The following is a 19,703-nucleotide window of genomic DNA, read 5'->3' as shown; positions in this document are numbered from 1 at the left end:
TTTATGTGACAGGCCAACACAAAGCAGCACACCAAAGCTTTCCAAATTTTTCACTGGAAAAACACAAAATCTTACCAAGTATTTTTTTTGTTTCTGTAGGAAATAAGACAAAAGTGACTTACAAGTAACTTTTAATCAAGAAATAGGAGAGTGTTTTAAGTCACTATTTCCTTAATATTGATGAAAAAGTACTCCTTCCATAGGAAGATTATTTCACTTTTAACATGGGTAAGTGAAATAATCTGCTCATGGAACTAGTACTTTTTCCTCAATATTAAGGAGTTGATGACTTAAACCACGCTCCTGTTACTTGCTGAAAAGTTACTTGTAAGTCAGTTTTGTCTTATTTCAAGTGTACTAAGATATAGACCAAAAATAGTCGGTAAGATTTAAGACATAAAAATTATTATTAAAATTATTTAGTGGGATTGCATTCAGGCCATTTACCTTGGTACCCCTAAATAAAATCCAGGGTTTCCCCCAGTGTATTATAAGCCTGGCGGCCCGCCATGCTTTTCTAGCCCCGCCGCCAGGCTAAGCGTTGCTTGTTTACGTTACGTTTTTTTTTTTTTTTTTTTTAAGCCAGGCTGCAAGCGTCTCTTTTGCTCTTAGCATTTCACTAGCAGAGCAGATTTATCCTGAAGGATAGGTTTATATCCTATCCTTCAGGATATGCATTTAAACCCGACAGCGCGCGGACCAATCACACCACTGCCGCCTCCTTTCACTCAAACTGGACACAGACTGACCTGTATGGATATTTACATAAACCTACTGTGAGGAATTATGATCCTTTGGAGAACTCTAGGTAAGAGTTTAAAACCCGCCTTGTTAGCTCTGGTTGTGCAGCTCTATGAGATAAGGTGCGCCGCCGCACGTAGATCTGAGAAACTCGCCTCATAAACTCGACCAACCAGAATAGTCTCTGTGATGCTTATTAAAAACTCAACAGACACGAAATGAAAGAGCTACTAAAGCCACATTAGCAGCATTGAATTAAATCTCCCGTTTGTTGCGCATCTCTGCGTAGTGCAGCAGATTACCTCATCATACAGGGCCGGTCCAAGGGTGGATGAGGCCTGGAGCAGAATCTGACTTAGGGGCCCCTTTTGCTGCTAAAAATATCAGCAGCTCTAACAGCTTCTGTGTTAGATTTAGTGAAATATGGGAGAAGGGAGCAGTTTAACTGGCCAGCCTTAAAAGCAACAAGTTATAATCGCAGTTTACTAATTTATATTTGTAAATTCAAAGATTAAACTCACAGCATCAGATTGTTGCTATGGTAACAAAACAATCTAACTATGAATATTGTTCTTTGAAGTTTTACAAAGTAAACTTGCCAGCTCCTTAAAATCTTGTATTTAAATGTTAAACAATTTAAAATAATTTAATTTATGTATGCCTAAACAATTGAATAAAATTTAACAGCATAGATAATCTCAATAAACAAGTGTTACATTTATGTATCTATGGTCTGTTTTAAAATATTAGCGTTTATGGGGCCCCTGAAGCCCTGGGGGCCTGATGGAGCCGCTGACTTAATTTGGATTAAACAGAAGTGCAAATTTGTTGTTTTTAGACTAGTTGTGGGTTTAAACAGCATATCACTGGAGATCTTTTCTCTTAACATATAATTACACTGTAATACTTTTACATTTCCTGTCACCTTAACATCTTTTAATACAAAAACATGGTGGACCGCCTCGACGCCCCGACCACCGGGCTTAGCAAGTTTTCTGGGGGAAACCCTGAAGTCCAGTTCAGCGAATTGTCCTCTGATGCCTTTATTTTTATTTTTTAACTTGTGTGTATTTCAGTACTTTAATCTCAATGTAAATATTTCATGTGTGGAATAAAAAACAACAGTATTCACTCTATATTTGTAGAATTACATTTTATTTTGTTGCTTTTTGTTGTTTTTCTGATTTCTAAACTGTGATGTTATCCTGTCACAGAAAATTCCTGTGAAATACATCAAACTTTGTACTTGTGACAAAATGTGGAAGAGTCAAAGTCACTTTAAGTTTAATTGAAAATTTCTGGACTCACCTCTCACTGTAAGCAAATGGAGCGTTCCTTTGGGATGGAAAAGCAAAACAAATCCACCCGAGCTACGACTTTCATTTACACGAATCACTTTTTTTTTACAAAAGAACAAATCAAGCGACGAATATGCAACAATGAACCTCAATTTGGTTGTTTGTTGTTTTTATTCTTGATAGGTTTTGAATTACATGTGACGAAGTGATGGGGGGTGAAAGCAGCACACAGTACGCCATTACACTCGGCTCACTTATGATTTCACCGTGTGACAGAAACACTGGCGAGAGACGCTGAGAGACGGCTCATTTTCACACAACACAAAAGTCATTAAACTCCCATCAGCGGTTTAACTTTCTCGTCATTTGCTGTGAATAAACTCCATCTCGAATGTATCCTCTGGATAGTGTTTCGATAGGTTGTGGGAGCAGGTGTGGTGCCGTGGCGACCTGATCCCTAAAGTCACGGCTCCATCTTCTGAATTCAAACAGCAGCTAAGGAAGGGAAGCTGCTTTAATAGTCATGGTGACACTCTGTTACCTCGGCTTGTCCGCCGTCACGGACCCGGGCCACGGCAGCAAACGTTACATGTTTCAGCTGCCGCGGTAATTCCATCTTCGGCTTAATCGGGCCGCGTGGCCTTGAGCCCTTTGGTTGTACAGTGTTTCCTTCTGTTGATTATGCATCACTTTTGGTCATTTCAGCTCATATTCTTCTGTTCTTCCTGGCAGGCTGCAACATCACTTGGGACAAGATCGCCTGCTGGCCCTCTGCCGACGTCGGAGAGGTGGTCACCATCCCGTGCCCCAAGTATCTCTTCTACTTCACCAGCAACGCTCTTCCTCGTAAGACTCCACCTCATGAATTAAATTGTGTTTGGTGTGAAGCGTCTGCTAATATCTTTATGGCTTCTGTAAAAACAGTTTTCCACATTTCTGAGCAGATTTACACCGAAATGACTTTTATAACGTCAAATAAAACATGAATTAAATTACCGCATTTAGTGACTTTTATGGCCATATTAGTGTAATTTATGTTACAGGCGTGTTTCTGTCAGAACTGAAGAAGGCTTTTGGATTAGAGGGGAAACGTCTTTAAGAAATACAGGAAGTTCATTTGCCTTCTGTTTGGATTTGCAAAACAAAATATGAAAAGTGAAGCACAGAGAGGAGAGGAAGTGTTTTCCAGGGTGTGGCACTGCAGTGTAAATAATAGCTGCACTTCTGTTTTTAAATGACAGAAGATGAGATAATCTTGTATAGTTTTGTACACATGTATAAAATTTGTGCTTTGTTTATGAAACTAGGCTAGAAAATCCTATCAAGCTGTGATTTTTCACATTTTAATTCTGGGTGTGATAACATACCTCCGCACGGATTATATTACAAGTTAAATCCAAGTTTTGGGGGCCATAAAACATCATCCGGTGGCTTTTTCAAAGGGTCAAAAGGATAAAACTGAGGGAATAAGATATTAAATGCACTCTTTGACATTTTTAATATTGTCATCCAGGTTAGCAGGACAACAACTGTTGAGGTATATTACATTAGTCCAAACTAATAACCTGATTGTTTCACTCTGTCTGTGCTGCATCACTGCTGATGGACGCCTCACAGTTGTAGTTCACGTTGCCTTGTGTGGTGGCTCAGGTTCATTTCTCACTATGAATCATTTATATTCTGATTATTCGTCTGCGTGAACGACTTGGTTGCCCGATGACTCAGGTTTGCTGTTTCTCATGGCGGTGAAATTTGCCTGGATTTATTATTGTGAGTCAGGGTCTTTAAATATTTTAAAGAGCCTGACAGTTTCCCTTTGCGGTTTGACCCATTTCAGATATTGAACTTTATCAGTCCAAGCATTATCAGTGCATCGTTGTTGCGCTGATGCAAAATGTATCATAAAAGGTGTTATAATCTGTGGTAATCTCTTCTGCTTCCTCTGTCTGTGCTCAGATCTGCTCTGGGTAAATTCACGCTTCTCTAGACCTAATTCAGTCATGACATAGTTAATTCAAGTTCATAGTTCAGCACCAATTCATTCTGAATTAAAGTCTAAAATGAACCAGTTCATGTTCAACTAAAGATGGACATTTTTAGATATTTAATCTGATAGTTAGCATACTTGTTATGATAGCATAGGTGGCCTTGGCATTGCCTGTTTGTTCACATCATTTTAAATCTCTCCTGCTCTCTTTTCTCACACAAATCATACTTTAATATAAATAAATTCCCAATGTAGCTGTTCATATATGTACATGTTTCTTTGCTCCTCATGTCAGAAAGCAAAATAAATCTAAAATTATGGAGTGGAAAAGGATTTTTTAGAAGGACAATAATGGCATTTGTCTTTTAGAAAGATCCTGGTTTTTGTTTAAACCTGTCAGTAGATAGAATCATCATGTAAAATCACCATTTGAACTCTTATTTCTGTCCTTTTTGACCTGTGTGACAGTCAAAGAAAAGAAGTTAAATGTGACACAGTGCACCAGGGTGAGGCTGCATTCCTTTGTTCATTTCTGTTTTACCTGCAAACAAACTCACATTCCCTGCCTGCAGCAGGTTCACACACATTAAGACAACAAGAAGGGCACAGAAAGAAAACCTTAGCACAAGTTATCAATTTAAATGGCTTTCAGTGTACAGAGTTAAGCTTAAAGAAATTGGAGAGGCTTAGAATATCAACAGCCAGTCAACACAAAGACTTATGTATTTTTGGGTAACATTAGCTGTGTTTCCATTACAAACGTGCCCAAAAAATATTAAACAATGTCGAAAAAACTTAATTTCGCAATTGTGGTGTTTCCATTAAATAAGAAACTGAACTAAAATCACACATGAATAAGCTTGTTCATGCAATACATCATTATAAGCCATGCGGCGCCATCATTGCCAGCAGTAACATCCGGTTGTTGATCACATTTTGATACAGTCCAAAATCCACCTCATCCCAGCTCAGAAACGTTTTAACGAAAAACACAAGTTTTCTCAAAACTGCCGCGTTTCCGTTGAATTATTTTCATAATTCCGTTTTGCGCTTTTTTATGGTCAGTGGAAACGCAGCTTATCTGATCTGCATCTACGATCATGTACACACATACACAGTCCTGGCCTTAAGTTTGTGTCGTCATGTGGAGATGTCGCTATTTTTTTCTGCATTAAGAAGCTGAAATTTGCTGCCAATCGTTTCATGGTGCCGAGATTGACGCAGCTCAAATTTGTCATGTAAAAGTCACAGTCAATAAGTTCAAAAATGTTTCAAAAAACAAGCTTAATGTACAACTCATATCTATTTGGACACACAACTCTGGTTTAAAACCAACAAGCTTACTGATAACATCAGCAGACTGATAACCCAGCTTTCTCCAACTTCTATATTCTCTTCTTTTACACCCGTTGTCAATGGCAACAATCATGATCTGCTGCAACAGGAAGTATCTTTATCAAGTGTACTTTACTTATTTTCTGGTGTAGTATGTCATGTTTTCTTAGTTCTGTATCTGTCATACAACATTCCTCAGTTCTGTATCTGTCATACAAGATACAGGATCTGACAGTCAGTCACCTGTCAGATCCTGGGCTGTTGTCACAAACCTATTGGTTCTTGCCTGCTGTTCAATAAAACAAAATCAGTGTTTTAGTGTTTAGGCCTGAATTTCTTTTCCAGACGGGAGATAACAGACAAAACTTGGATGTTGCTCATCTCATCCCCTCTCCATTTTTAGTTACACATATTCGCACCTCTTCAGCTGTTGCCAGTATCATCGTGCTTAATATGCGAGAAAACAAAGCGGAAATACGGGGTGCTCAGAGCGTCCCGCTGGGCCATACATATGATGTAATGCTGCTCCACTGTCACACGCCGTCATCTCTACATCCAAGTGACATGAAACAAACAGGTTCTTCTCGCAGCACCATCAAAGAAAACATGCTGTTTATTTGTCTTTCTTTGATGCGTGAAAGCCTCGCGGGGATGCAACGCTAATTATGTGCGAACTATCCCCTGGACGAGGAATTTACTGGCTGGTTTGCAAGACTGTTTGGGCCGAACTTCCGAAAATGATCCCCTGCTTCTCTCCGCTTGTCACTAATTGTCACACTGGGTCATTTTAGTGTAATTATGCTGTAATATTTGAAGGAGTTGTTTATTTGTCTTCTGCAAGCTGCAAAGCCTCAATTTTATGTTGGTGTACCAATTTTTTGTCTTTAAATATGAATACATAGTAGAAAGATAAAAAAGCAATTACAAAAAATAAGAATAATAAAAGAGAATTCAAGAAATAAGTACCAAGTTGACCTGACACTTGCATGAATTTATTAATGTTTACAATATGAAGGCAGTGGCAAAACATGATGCACTGACTTCATGTTTTCTTTTGCATGCTGGGATATTTCGCATTTTATTGTAAATTAACCGTGGCTAGGCGAAAGAGTAACACACATAGGTAGAAAAGGCCATTGCTCATCATTAACAAGATGAGATTTACTCGTATACATCATCATACATTCACTTCCTTGCAGTGAAGAGTTGGGACACAGAAGTCTCATTGTGACAGTCAGGTTGTGTTCCTGAAGACCACCCACTCGTTTAATAGAGAGACATCCTGACTTATGTAACACCGACCTCAGTTGGAGCTGTGAGAGCCGGGGTCAAGGTTCAACTTTACTGAAGGCAGGCAGTGAATACCTGTGCCTGTTCATCAGGCACAACAGCTACAGCTGCTTCCTGCTGAACTAGAAGTGGATCTATAGGGTCGATCTCTGTTTTTGTAACTAATTTACCAGGCTGAATTCCCCACACTGCTCTGAGGCCCTAATGCTCCGATCCACAACCTCCTTTCCCTTCTTGCTGCTCTTCTCTTTCCTATTTATCATTCTCTGCAATTTTTAGGACAGAACGGTGTGCATGCACATTACAGGTTTACTTACAAGAGTAGATGCATGTTAAACTCTTTATTAATAAAGTTTTTTACATAGTAGCAATACTCCTTGAACCTTTTCCACATTTTTTGACATCACAAATAAAGATGTAAACGTACTTTTGTGGCATTATATGCGAGAGACCAGCGGTGTCCGTCTCAGTTATTGTGTCTTTGGGTAAAACTCTTTACTGTACTGTACAAATAAAGGTCATTTACCAACACAAAGTAGCTCATAAATGTGAATTTGAAGGAAAATAATTAGGGAAAAAAACTTTAGTGCGTTAGTTTAGATTAATTAATTAAATAGACTAATTTTTAACACAATTACTTGCATTTTCTTTATACTTGCAATTACTTGCATTTTTGCCTCTGGACTTTTTTTATATGTATACTTATATAAAAAGCCCAGAGGCGGAACCTTTGTGTTGTGTTTCTAGTACGCCAGTAAATCTGACGCACTAGCTGCTTCCGTAAACAACAGCAGTGGAAATAAAAGCCGTTTCTTTTGGCCAACTGGGGGTTAATATTTGATTCAAAAAACAGTCTGATGGGACGGAAAAGTCCATTGTTGTGTGCAAGTTGTTGTAAAAACGATAGCTAGCCTATCAGTGAAGCTATTCAAGCCTAAAACAGCTTCTCAATGCTAAACACGTAGCAGCAGCACAAACGTCCCCAACTCTCCACAGTAAAAAAAAAAAAAAAAAAAAAATAGATTTTCAAGGAAGCTCCATGAATGATCAGGGGTTCACCACTTTGCACCAAGCTGATGGCTGCATACCCTAAATGACAGATTAAAAACAATAAACATCTTTGTTGTTTAACTCAAATGTCTATTTACTCAATAATTTAGCAGCAGAAAGGCTTTTAAAATTGAAAGTGCTGCTTATTTTGCCAATATGTTTTCAATTAAAATGGAATTGATTCTAATAGATTAATTACAGACCTTGTAGTTAACTTGATGATAATTTTTAGTTCCAGTACTAAAAATAATACATGGTTTTCAATATTTCTTATAAAGGACAATGTCCACTTGTAATACTTACTCATGCTCAGTAGATCCACCTTTTCGTGCGATTATGGCTCCAAAGCTTTTTGTTATTACAAAGGAAGTCAAAGGGGTAAGAAAATGGTTGCACTGGATTTCATTTAGGAGTATTTATGAGTAAAGTGGTCTGTCACACTTCCAGCTGCACTACTTTGTGTTGGTCAATCCAAAATTCCTGTAAAATAGATGAAGAATATGACAAAATGTAGAAAGCTGTGCACAAACGTGTAGTCTTGTGTCTATTTCCTAGTATTGTGTGTGTCTCGTCCCGGTTGGAAATGTCCGCTGGAAGTGATTGAAGTTCAGATTGAGATGTCTAATCTAGAGCCAGGAAGAACATTCTATCTCCTGCTCGTACGTCACTTTTTGGGGAATGAAAATGGGGTCGGATCTAAGATTTATGACGGGCGTACAAAGAGTTCAGCCGAGAGAAGAAGGCTTCTGTGGGAAGCTTTGCTTTGACCCAGATGGGAGCTGGTGTGACCTAGGCCAAGACAGCACTCCAGGGAAAAGATAGAAGGAAAGATTAAGAGGCGTCGGTTTTGGAGAGAAAATTTATGTTTACTTGACATGGCAAAGATCCATAGGATCAATTAGGCCCAGATGGTTCAGGAGAGGATGAAGATCAGAGGTCACAACAGAAAGAGAAACTAGTTGTTGCACATGATATCTGTAAATCAACTTATTAGTATATATAAGAAGGGAATGTCAGGGATTTTATGCATCCTGAACCTTTGGAACCTCTTGTCCATTTGTTCTCATTCACCTTGAGAGTTTGCAGAAACATGATGGTTACCTGCTTACGTGTTTTCTTTTGTTTGTGTGTGTGTGTTCTAGAAAATATGGAAAAAAGGGCTGCTCAGCTCTGTACCGTCGGGAACAGTTGTGAAAGGCCGGAGCTATTGACACATCCCGAGCCGTTCTTTTTATAAGGCTCACGCAGTAAAAACAAGCATTACGAAACGTGGCGCCACGGACGTCGAGGGGCCGACTCTCATAAATTGAACTACGACAGTTTGCCATTCTCATGAACTCTTTACCTAGTAGGCTGAGCGCAAACACGCAGCCATTCATCTCAGGAGTCTCACCTTCTCTCCGGGCTCGCAGTGACAGAGCGCCAGGAGGTCAACGCTTTCACCTGCGTGCCATAAAACTGCTGACACTTACGTAATTCTTCTAACATCCATCTTCAGAGCTAATTAGAGACGATAATTGAGTGGAATAGATTATGCTGACAAATAATTTTTGATTTAAAGAGGCTAAAAATGCAACTGTTGTTTTACGAGGAACTAATTTTGGCTCGACTGTCACGCGTGGCTTTGAAAATGCTCGGCGTCTTGCTTTTTTGGGGAACGATGAAAGCATTCTTCTGGCAATCCCTCAAACAGGCCAAATCCAGCGGTGGCATTGGCTGAAACAGCGGGGGCTTATCTCCGTCTTTGTGTCTTGTCGTATTGTTTGAAGAAGCTAAGCCTCGTTCTTCTCTGCATTATGCCGCTTAGGTATTTGACCAAATTTTTAATGCCGAAAACATTCTTACACTCTGGAACTGTTTGACGTTTCACCAGCTGCGCTTTAATTTGATAGAGAAGTGATACGGTTGAGAAATGTCAGGAATGTCAAACCTGCAGCAATCAGATTAATTTGTTGCCGGCGCGTGACACTTTTTCTCATTGTCACAAAATGAGATGAGGAAATGTTGAGGAACAAATAGTGATTTGTTTTACTGCAGGATTATGGATGCTTGAACACAAAGTGAGATGTGTGTCATTAAACAGAACACATGTCTGTTTAATGATTAATGGCCTAAATAGAGAGCTACCAGGAAGAACTGTCATATTTCAAATTAATAGGTTTTACAAATAAAGGGAAGTCAAAGCACATGTAAATTGGACCTACTTAAGTCTGATTTTTTTATTTTTACTTTAAAATATAGGTTTCACAGATAACATACTGCTTTCTGTTTTTATTTAGTCAGTGTGGAACATCCCAGTCCAGCTTTAACTAGTTGATATTCAGCAGGTTTTAGTGTAAAATATTAAACTTTCTGTTTAGATCAGAAAGTTTAGATTTTGGACTAGAAATTATTATTTTTTCTGCATATATCTATGTATAACCATATCTAAAATTAATCAATTATGTTTTACTGTAAAGCAGGTACATATTGTTAATTTAAATATGGGACATAACATTTAAAACTTAGCCAGGAGTTATGTATAAATGTAAGTATTCCAATTTGTTTTCACTGAACTTATTTTTCCTGGTTACCAAAAGCCAAATAAAAAGCCTCTATTGTTTGCTGATGCTAATGCTAATAGCTGCTAACTTGTATAAGTAGATCTTAAGCAAATCACACTTGTTTTCCACCTTATTACCGGAAGAGTTTCACTTTTCAGAAAGCAAACTTTACTTAATATTTAGCTAGTTGTTAGCCTGGTAAAAAAACAAATCCCTGTTCTATGTTATTTGCTTCAATTTTACCCAGTAGCTAACATTTAGCTGTGACATATGAAGCTTACCAGCCAACACGGTCTGAACGGCTTTGTTCGTTTCCTCCCCTGCCATTGCTAAAACTACAGGCAAACTACAATGCAGAAAATCATAATGATCGCTCACAACTTCAGCCAGGTTAGGTTAATGCTACGATTATCTGACAGCAACTAAAAACTGCATCTTACATGTAAATCACTTTCGTAAAAGTCTGTATCCTTTTTTATTTATTTATTTTTGTTACTGGATACCAAAAATGGTGACACTTTAATGATTTAAGCATCTTTAATGCTAATGTGTTGTCTGGACTATGATCATTCCTTCTTTATCAACTTCAAGTTGAATTTTCTAATATAGAAAAACAGAAACCTGCAGACTATTTGCTGCTGAAACTGATGAATAGTTCTTAGTAGATTTTGCAGGAGCTGGAGCTCACTACTGGGTGATGAACTGATGAGAAGCAGAGCTGGACTTGATGAGTTGTAGCTCCAACAATGACTTACAAAGCCAGTGAGGGGAACACACACCATGTTGTTCACTATTTCTGGTAGCCTGACTTTGTCCTGGAGAGATCCGTGAAGGCTTGTCTGAACCTGATCATGGGTCTCTAATTTAAGCACCATCACCCTTCTGCTTTAGTTCCCCTGCTGCATCTTCCCTACAGGAAAACAAACTTATCAAGCCTATAGATTACAGGACCTGACTTGCCCTAATTTGGACGAACAACTTTGAAATGAAAGTTGCCCATCTTGAACATGTTAGCCCCTATAGGGAAATGTTCCAAAATGGAACTCCAAAATGGCCGACAAAAATATTTATAGGAATGGTTCTTACTGAAATACTCACTAAGTTTAGAGATTTGTGTTAACTTATATAGATACATCTAAATTCATGTGAATTTAATTTAGAAAATAATTTGTTTAGGTAATTTTCTTTCTAAAAAAAATACACACATACAATAAACAAACACAGACAAAACAACAATAACAAGAAATAAACTCATATGTAGATTGATTACACAAACTTTTCAGGTGTTTAAATCTGTTAATTTTGTTGCGCATACCCAAAACATAAAACTCAGCTTCTTAGAAAATGTAAGTACTACATAAAACCACTGAAGGTGTTTTAGTCACATAAATGTCAGTCATACTTTACTTGGCAGTATCAGTGTGGCGTACGTTTTTTTATTGGGGCTAATATCAGCCCAGATTGTTGGTCTTTTTGGTTTCCGGAGTCTTTAATGTAGTTATCTGTGCTTTTGGCAGTGTGGACCGGTGCCAGGTGGAAAATTAATTTATCATCTCTATGAGGCTCAGCAGCAAAAGAGAGCATGAAGAAAAAAGAACAAGAAAGTGTTTGTGAAAAATAGCACAACGAATGAAGACGGAGAGTAAAAGTTGAACTACAGAATGAAAAACAATAAAAGATTTATGGAAATGCACGTTTTATTTTTTGAATGTAACTTAGAGAATAGTATTTTCTTCATTAGTTTGCATTTCTGCTTAACTTTTTTTTCTTCTAAATTTTAGCTTCTTTTATTTTAATATTTCCTCTCTTCTCTCATCCAGTGTGCCCGGTTTTATTTTTTGCTTAAATCTTCTTCCCTGCGTCCTCCTTTACTGTCCTTAATATTTTCCCAGTCCGCACAACTCTTCAGTCCTCCTCTTATCTCCTCTCTCCTCTCCAAAGCTCCTTTTTCCTTCTTCTTTTTTTCCCTCATCATCTCCTTCCCTCCATTGACCGCTGATCTTAACTGGTTTAATCCGTTCATTAAAGGGTAACTTTCTACTCCTTAGCTATTTGTCTTCAGCTCTTTCACCTCTGCCCCCTCAAAGAAAAACATCTCTGCTCGACCTCTTTGTTTATCTGTGTGTGTGGCTGCGTGTGTGTGTGTGTGTGGGCGCAGTGTGAGAGTAATTAAGATACTGATGGAGGCAAATACACATGGGAACTGTGTCTGTATCTCAGAGCCAGTTGGAAAGCCATCCCCCCTTTTTATCCCTTTCAGTGTTTGGGAGTATCCCACAGAGACGAGCATATCTCACAGAAACATAATTAAGAGTGAGTAAAAGTAAGAGCTGTTGATTCCCCATTCAGCAGCCCTACTCATCGCTCTGCTTTTACACGACGCGTGCGAGAGACGTCATCGCGCCACAGCGAAACTCTCCTGTGTCTGCTCCCTCAGGTAATCTGTCAAAGACCTGCACCGTGCAGGGCTGGCCCCCCAGCAGCCTGGACTCCTACATACTGGGCTGCGGCTACAACCCCAACAACACCGCGGAGGAGAATTCGGTCAGTTTGGCGACTCTATGCTGATGTGAATTCATGTGTTTTCTGTTTTGTTTTTTTTGTTTTTTTCTTATCTCAAAATGACTTTTGTTTTTGAGTCTGGTATGACTGATAATTTTGTTGCAGGGAGATTTTTACATCACCATCAAAGTCGGCTACACAATCGGTCACAGCGTTTCCCTTATTTCTCTGATGGTTGCCATCTCCATACTCTGTTTCTTTCGGTAAGGATTGTTCTCAAGCAAAACATCTATTTATTTCATCGCTTAGAGCACAACAAACTATCATCCCTATGAACACTGGAGGTCCATGGCTGCCTCGTTTATGGCTGCCTAGTTCTTGACTTCATTTAGTCCTTTATTTATTTATATTATGTGGAAAAGGTGACTTTATTTTAGCTTGTAGGTTTCATTTTAACTCAGTCTGGGGTCTGTCTGGGGTCAGGGACTGCTTCCTTCAAAGAACCTGGCGTACACCGGACGTGAATGGCTTCAAGTTTATTACAGCCCTTACTTCTGTTGTGTCCTGTCTCCTAGCAACCGCAAAGTAGCTAAACATAAGCTAGTAAAACCAGAGGTTGAAATCTTGAAGGGTTTTTTATTATGCATTTAATCCTTTTTATTAATTAAATTAATGAACTCAAAAAATTAATTATATTTTTTTCTCTTTGTTTTAGATAATCATATGTATATGTGCATATATCAAAAATAGAACACATCTGCATTAAGCTTTTGATTTTTTTACCGTCAGATTTTATAAAACAAAATTGTTCTAAAAGGGCAAGCCTGATATTTAGCAGTTTTTTTTTGTTTGTTTTTTTTTGGAGCATTCAAATTTCCACAGCCTTAGTCGCATCACTGTGACGTCATCATAGGTGACCTTTAGAGGATGCAGATCCTGAATTACGACAGACCCTATGGATCTTTTTGCTTTTCAGTTTCATAATTGGGTTGTGTATGTTTTTTTTTACTCTATTTCTTCTTACATGTCCAGGTTATTATTATTATTATTATTATTATTATTATTATTATTATTATTATTATTATTATTATTATTATTTATTATTATTATTTTATTTTATTTTATTTTTTTATTTTTTTATTTTTTTTTTAAATGACCTAAAAGGTTCCTATCTAACCTATCTTAAACTTCTGATCTGTTTGTCTTGCACTTAAATCTTTGTCAAAACTGCAGCAAGAAATTATTTGCACTTTTTTTTTGTAATTTCTCATAAAGTAACGTCCATTATGCTTTAAAAAGATCTTTTTGACCGTCGGTGTTTTGGATCCCTAAATCCCAGTTAATTCATTTGTCAAGTGTGCCCAAGTGTCACTTGTTTGAAAACCACTGCGATCGACCAGTAAAACCATGTCTTAATGCTCCTTCCCTTTATTTTACAGAAGCTTAAGAGAATTTTTAAAACTTTGACATTTCTTGCATGAACACCGCAACGCTATTAGCCATAAGTGACTATAAACTCAAGCTATATCGTATAGTCAAACCACTTAGCGGGGCGGACGATGTTTACATTATCCTCCAGTTTTGACCCTCTGTCTCGACTTCCTCTCAAACAATAACGCGACACTGATAAGTTTAGCCAGAGGGTGTTTAGCTTTTTTAGCAAGCAGCCTATTCTTCTCACATCGCATTTGTGCTGTTTGCACATGATGGGCTAAACAACAAGGCCTGTGTTTACTCCAGCGGGTCACGGAATGCCATTGGCCCGCGCCGCGCAGCAGAAACACAGGATGTCATGAGGCTTTGCTGTTTACGTTCAGCTTTACATGCAGCGCTCGGGCAGCTGGCTGATGCTGCGCCGCATCTCATCTGATCTGCTCAGATGATCCGCCTGGCGGTTTCACACAATTAAACCAAAGTCATCTGCCTAACCGCTGTTTGAAAACACTCGGAGTGAAGAATTCGCATTAGTGGCATGTCGTCAAATCCTTGAAATTGTTCGACTCTGCCGGTTGTCAACTTGGATGTTTGCACATCTGTTTCTGGCTGATAAATTTGCATTTTTCCGGGAAATCTAAATCTTTTATGTGTTTAACAGATACTGTATTTAGTTCTTGACTTCTTCAGGGTTTATGTGTTGGCATTCGGAACCGGCAACAGAACTTTGATTTACGACAGTCAACAGTAACAAACACTAATCTACTTCTGCTTTGCTTGGGTAAACCGATGCAGCTCGTCTAAATATAGACTCTCCTTTTGGATGTGATCTTTTTTTTTTTTTTCTGCAGGAAGCTTCACTGCACAAGAAACTACATCCACATGCATCTGTTTGTATCTCTCATCCTAAAAGCCATCACTGTTTTTATAAAGGACGTGGTTCTGTACGAAGTGGGCGAGACGGAAAACTGCCAGGCACCGGTGAGTAAATCCGTTCATTCAGCTGTCTGATCCGCCAAACACAGATCAGCCTGAACACATCGAGATGACCAACGATGTTTACAGAGCCGGCCCCAGGCATATGTGAGTTAAGCGGCTGCTTAGGGCCCTCAAGAGCCTCATTTGATTTGATTTTGTAGTGATAGATTGCAAATATTTTACACAGTCTACACGTTCTACCCCACGTTTTAAAACAAAAAACTGTTAAACTTGCTAACTTGTTTACTGTGAATTCAATGTCTGTAGATGTTACTTTCAAACAGTTAAATTAAAATGCCACACTTATAGATACCACTCTGCCTTTCAAAATGTGAATTAATTAGAACACCTTTGCTTGTTTGCTACTCCTGTAACAAGGTTAACATCGGTAGTCATAATAATACTGGTAAGATGTACACCACACCAAAAATACTTAGTAAGATTTTATAATTTTTTGCAGTTTCTAGTGTAAATTATCTATGTTCACTTAAAAGAAGACAAAACTAACTTACAAGTAACTTTTCAGCAAGAAATAGGAGTTTAAGTCAATAATTCCTTGATATTTATTAATAAAACAGTTCTAGTTCCACTGGTAGATTATAAAACAACATTTTTTCCGTGTTATAAGAGGAAAAGATCTGCCAATGTAAGTAGTAATTTTTAACCAATATTATGGAATTATTGACTTAAAACAAGCTCCTATTTCTTTATAAAATAAATAGCTAGTTTTGTCTTATTTCAAGGGTAATAAGATATTTGACCTAAAAACTACACCAAAAATACTTGGTAAGGTTTTGTGTTTTTGCAGTGTAAGCTAATCACAAAAGACACTAATAATAGCAGGTATGTTACAGGTGTAGTGTAGGCCAGGAATGACATAGTATCTGGTTTTGGCATGTTTGTATGAGGGGCCCCGAATCAAAATCTGTTTAGGGCCCCCAAAATGCTTGTGCCGGCCCTGCTGTTTCCCTGACAACACGTCAGGGAAACTACACGATTAGTACATTTTTCGCCCAAATCGTTGATTTCCTGTGTTAGTTGATGCATATTCTCTTTCAGACTTTACTGCCCTAAAAGTGTTAGCTCAGGGTTTACCTAACGTTTAGGGTGTAGCAATGTTTGCAGAGTCCGTTACGCTCCTGAGCCCAGGTTTTCTAATTCTTCTGTAAAGCAGGATGCTGTGAAAGTTCCTGTTTGTTTAACGCTGAACCTGGACCGCAGACACCATTGGCAATAAACTGCATTTACAAGTGCGATGTCCTCTTAGAAGCAGTTTGTCTCGACACCAGTGTTACCGCAGGCGCTAAGGTGGAGTCAAATAAACGTCTTATGTCGTTTTAGTGCAGCACAGCTGTTTCAGTGGGACTCAGTGGAGTTTTTTTTTTTTTTTTCAAAATCTCGCTTTGTCTGATTCATCTCCATTATCTCTACCTAGAATTAGATCATTATACTGTAAATAACCTGTTCCTCTGAGGGCTGATTGTTAATGGCTGAGGGGAGATATTTCGTCTCAGGGATTCCAGGATTACTCAACACCAAACACAGCTGCTAAATTTCAAAGATGTTTCTGAAAACACTTTAAAAAGTGACTTTTTATACTTTGGTTTAAGATAGTTGGAATGAAAAGCTCAAGTGGGTCAAAGGATGTTTTTTTATGCTTGACGCCTTCTGTTTTGTTCTGTCTCTGATTCACAATGCAAAAAGCTCCAATGACACCAGCACAACCGTCGAGATCCAGGCTCACGATCCGAATAGGAGAAACAGCAGGATTTTTTTTTATGTTTTACAAGTACAGCTATAGGTCATAAATGATGGAAGAAAAAAAATAAAACTTAAAAAATGAGACACAAATAATTTGTTTGCACAAATATTACATGTAACTTATACAAAACCTGACTCATATTAAATTGCCTTATTTTTGCTTCATGAATGAAGGGAAAATGTTTCTAAAGATATATAAAAAAAACAAAACAGCCTTTTCTTTGGAGATAACAGAATTAACATTTAACCACATCATCACAAAGTTGTTCTCGCGCCGTTTTTCCTCCCCTGCACCACAGTGGTCACCGGCGTTCACACAGCTGTGAATATTTCACGCTGTGCGTCATGGACGGCAGTGGTCTCTGATAACGGGACACTATTTTCGTTTCGCCTGCAGTTTGTCCACGTGTGGCTCAAATGGATTTCTATCCGTTTCTTAATGCGCAGCCGATGCCTCATTTAAATGAAGATAAAATGCATCAGAGCAGACAGATTAGCTGGAGCAGAATGTTCTGCTATAATCTGGTGAATCATTCCTTGCAAATGCCTTAAAGAACGCGAGCTTTATTCCACTGGGAGCAACCGCGAGGCTTGAAATCGACAGACAAATTTACATTTCAAAACATGATTTCCAATTCATCACGTCTGGTTGTATGATGTAAAGGCATCTTAGGCAGCACTTTACTTTGTCATCATGAAGAGTTTCAAAAATAAACTTTCATAAACTCCCAATTTTAACTACTTCATCGTTGCTCTTAATTATAATTGTGTTTCTACATTATTTAGAAATGATATACAACCAGAACAATTAAAAATAAGGATATTGATTTTGAGACTGGACAGAATAATGAATCTATGGGTCTTTTATTGTTTTAATTTTGATAGGACAGTTAAAGTCCACACATGTGGGAATAAATTGGTGCAAATGAAAATTTGGTAACACTTTATTTGAAGGGGTGTGCATAAGACTGACACGACACTGTCATAAACATGACATAACACCTGTTCTAAACATGAAGCAGTCTTCATGAATGTTTGTGACTGTTGTCATGAAGTGGTAAATAATGACAAAATGTACCAAAGATTGCACTAAAAGTCTATTAAAATCACCAACTTTCCATTAGTTGGTAAATAATGACACTTTTAATGCAAAGTTGAACTAAAACTTGCATTAAAGTCCATTAAAATCACCAACTTTGCATTGAAATTGTCATTATTTACCGAATGTCTCTTCATGACAATAGTCATAAACATTCTTAAAGACTTCTTCATGGTCATGTTAGGTGTTATATCATGTTTATAACAGTGTTATGTCAGTCTTATGCACACCCCTGTTACCGAATTGAAGCTAATTCAACCATTGAGGCATGTTGTTATTTTCTTCCTCATCCGAAAGGCTAAATAATTAACCGCACTGAGGAGTTGATATTTGAGGGAGTCAACCTTCACAAGTGCTGACATCAAAATCAACAACCAAATGAGAAGAATGTCTAAAATTCAGTCAGACAGCACACATCACATTCTGTTTGAACCACTTTAAACCAAGCTAACATTAAATTGCTTGTGGCTCTGACTCTTTAAGAAAAGATGAAAGCAAGTGGATGAAACAACAGTGTCGTCGGCATAAACACAAATTGGATAATTAAATGGCAAATCCTTTGTAAAAAGGAGAAGAAAAATTGCAAAAGCAATTTCATATGGGAATTAAAGTTCATTATTTCCGTCTTGAAATACATTTACATTGTGACAGCAGTGAGCCACAGGCTGATGCTTGTGTTGCAGGTGGGCTGCAAGGCGGTAGTGGTCTTGTTCCAGTATGGAGTCATGGCGAGTTACTTCTGGCTGCTGGTGGAGGGCCTCTACCTTCACGCTCTGTTGGCAGTCTCCTTCTTCTCAGAGAGGAAGTACTTTTGGTGGTACATTTTGATTGGGTGGGGTAAGTGCTCACATGGCAGTCTCGCTTTTTTAAAGAACTTATGTGACATGTCTGCAAAGTAAATGTTGATTTCAGCATCTCTGCACTTGCAGCTTACGATTCAACTAATTTTCAAAGAGCCGAACTAAGTTATCAAAAACATGAAACCGATTTTAGCCTAAAGATTAAACGTTTCCTCTTTGTGTCAGTCATTCATTAAAATCCAAACTTTCTCACAGAAGAGCTGCCAAAATCTGACGCTTCTTGCTTTTACATCTCTCTTCGCCCTTTAAAAATCATTGAGACGGATGATCAGTAACCATGTTTTATTTTCCCCAACACACCAATAAAATGTCTATAAAATGGGGTTGAATTGGTCTTTTCCAGCAGGATAATGGAGAGAACCCTGTGACTTCACTGCAGAGTCCCCAGATGAACCAATACTGGCACTGAGCTCATAAGAATCCTGTAAAAAAAAAAAAAAGATAAGCATACTCAAAAAATGCGTAACTGCTTCGGCTGTAAAGTAATTCAGGCATGGCTCGCCCACTTATTAGGAGCATCTTGGTGTTGCGAATGGTTGTTTGGATGCCCGTGGCTGTAGCCAATGACTCCAGTTTGAGACGATGAATGTTTTAACTCTGAAGTTACAGATAACTCTGTCTGCTGTCCGTTCACAGGGGCTCCAACCATCTTCATTTCTGCTTGGGTGGTTACAAAAGTGTATTTAAATCCTCCTGGGTGAGTTGAGCGTTCTGTCATGTTCTAAAAACATCCCAGAAAACTTTTGGTGAGCAGGTGCACGCACTGTTGGAAAGCCAGTTCCCTGTAATTTAGCTGATGGTTTGATTGAAGACTCCACGACTTTT

The 19,703-nt window shown here is 38.2% G+C and overlaps 1 protein-coding gene across 1 annotated transcript in view; it reads left to right on the top strand.

The window, feature by feature from the left end:
* The window catches only part of LOC106926961 (vasoactive intestinal polypeptide receptor-like), a 29,479-nt gene that overhangs the window by 3,436 nt on the left and 6,340 nt on the right, over positions 1 to 19,703 (top strand). The window contains exons 3-8 of the mRNA XM_088014505.1: positions 2,772 to 2,885; positions 12,682 to 12,788; positions 12,912 to 13,009; positions 15,032 to 15,161; positions 18,702 to 18,855; positions 19,515 to 19,575. Coding sequence (XP_087870631.1) covers positions 2,772 to 2,885; positions 12,682 to 12,788; positions 12,912 to 13,009; positions 15,032 to 15,161; positions 18,702 to 18,855; positions 19,515 to 19,575 — 664 coding nt within the window. The remainder of the gene's footprint in view (positions 1 to 2,771; positions 2,886 to 12,681; positions 12,789 to 12,911; positions 13,010 to 15,031; positions 15,162 to 18,701; positions 18,856 to 19,514; positions 19,576 to 19,703) is intronic.

The sequence above is a fragment of the Poecilia mexicana genome, unplaced genomic scaffold, assembly GCF_051168715.1.
Source record: "Poecilia mexicana isolate PSO_F unplaced genomic scaffold, ASM5116871v1 scaffold_17, whole genome shotgun sequence".
NCBI lineage: Eukaryota > Metazoa > Chordata > Actinopteri > Cyprinodontiformes > Poeciliidae > Poecilia > Poecilia mexicana.
The sequence above is the reverse complement of the archived record's forward strand: the minus strand, read 5'-3'. Positions and strand labels throughout refer to the sequence as shown.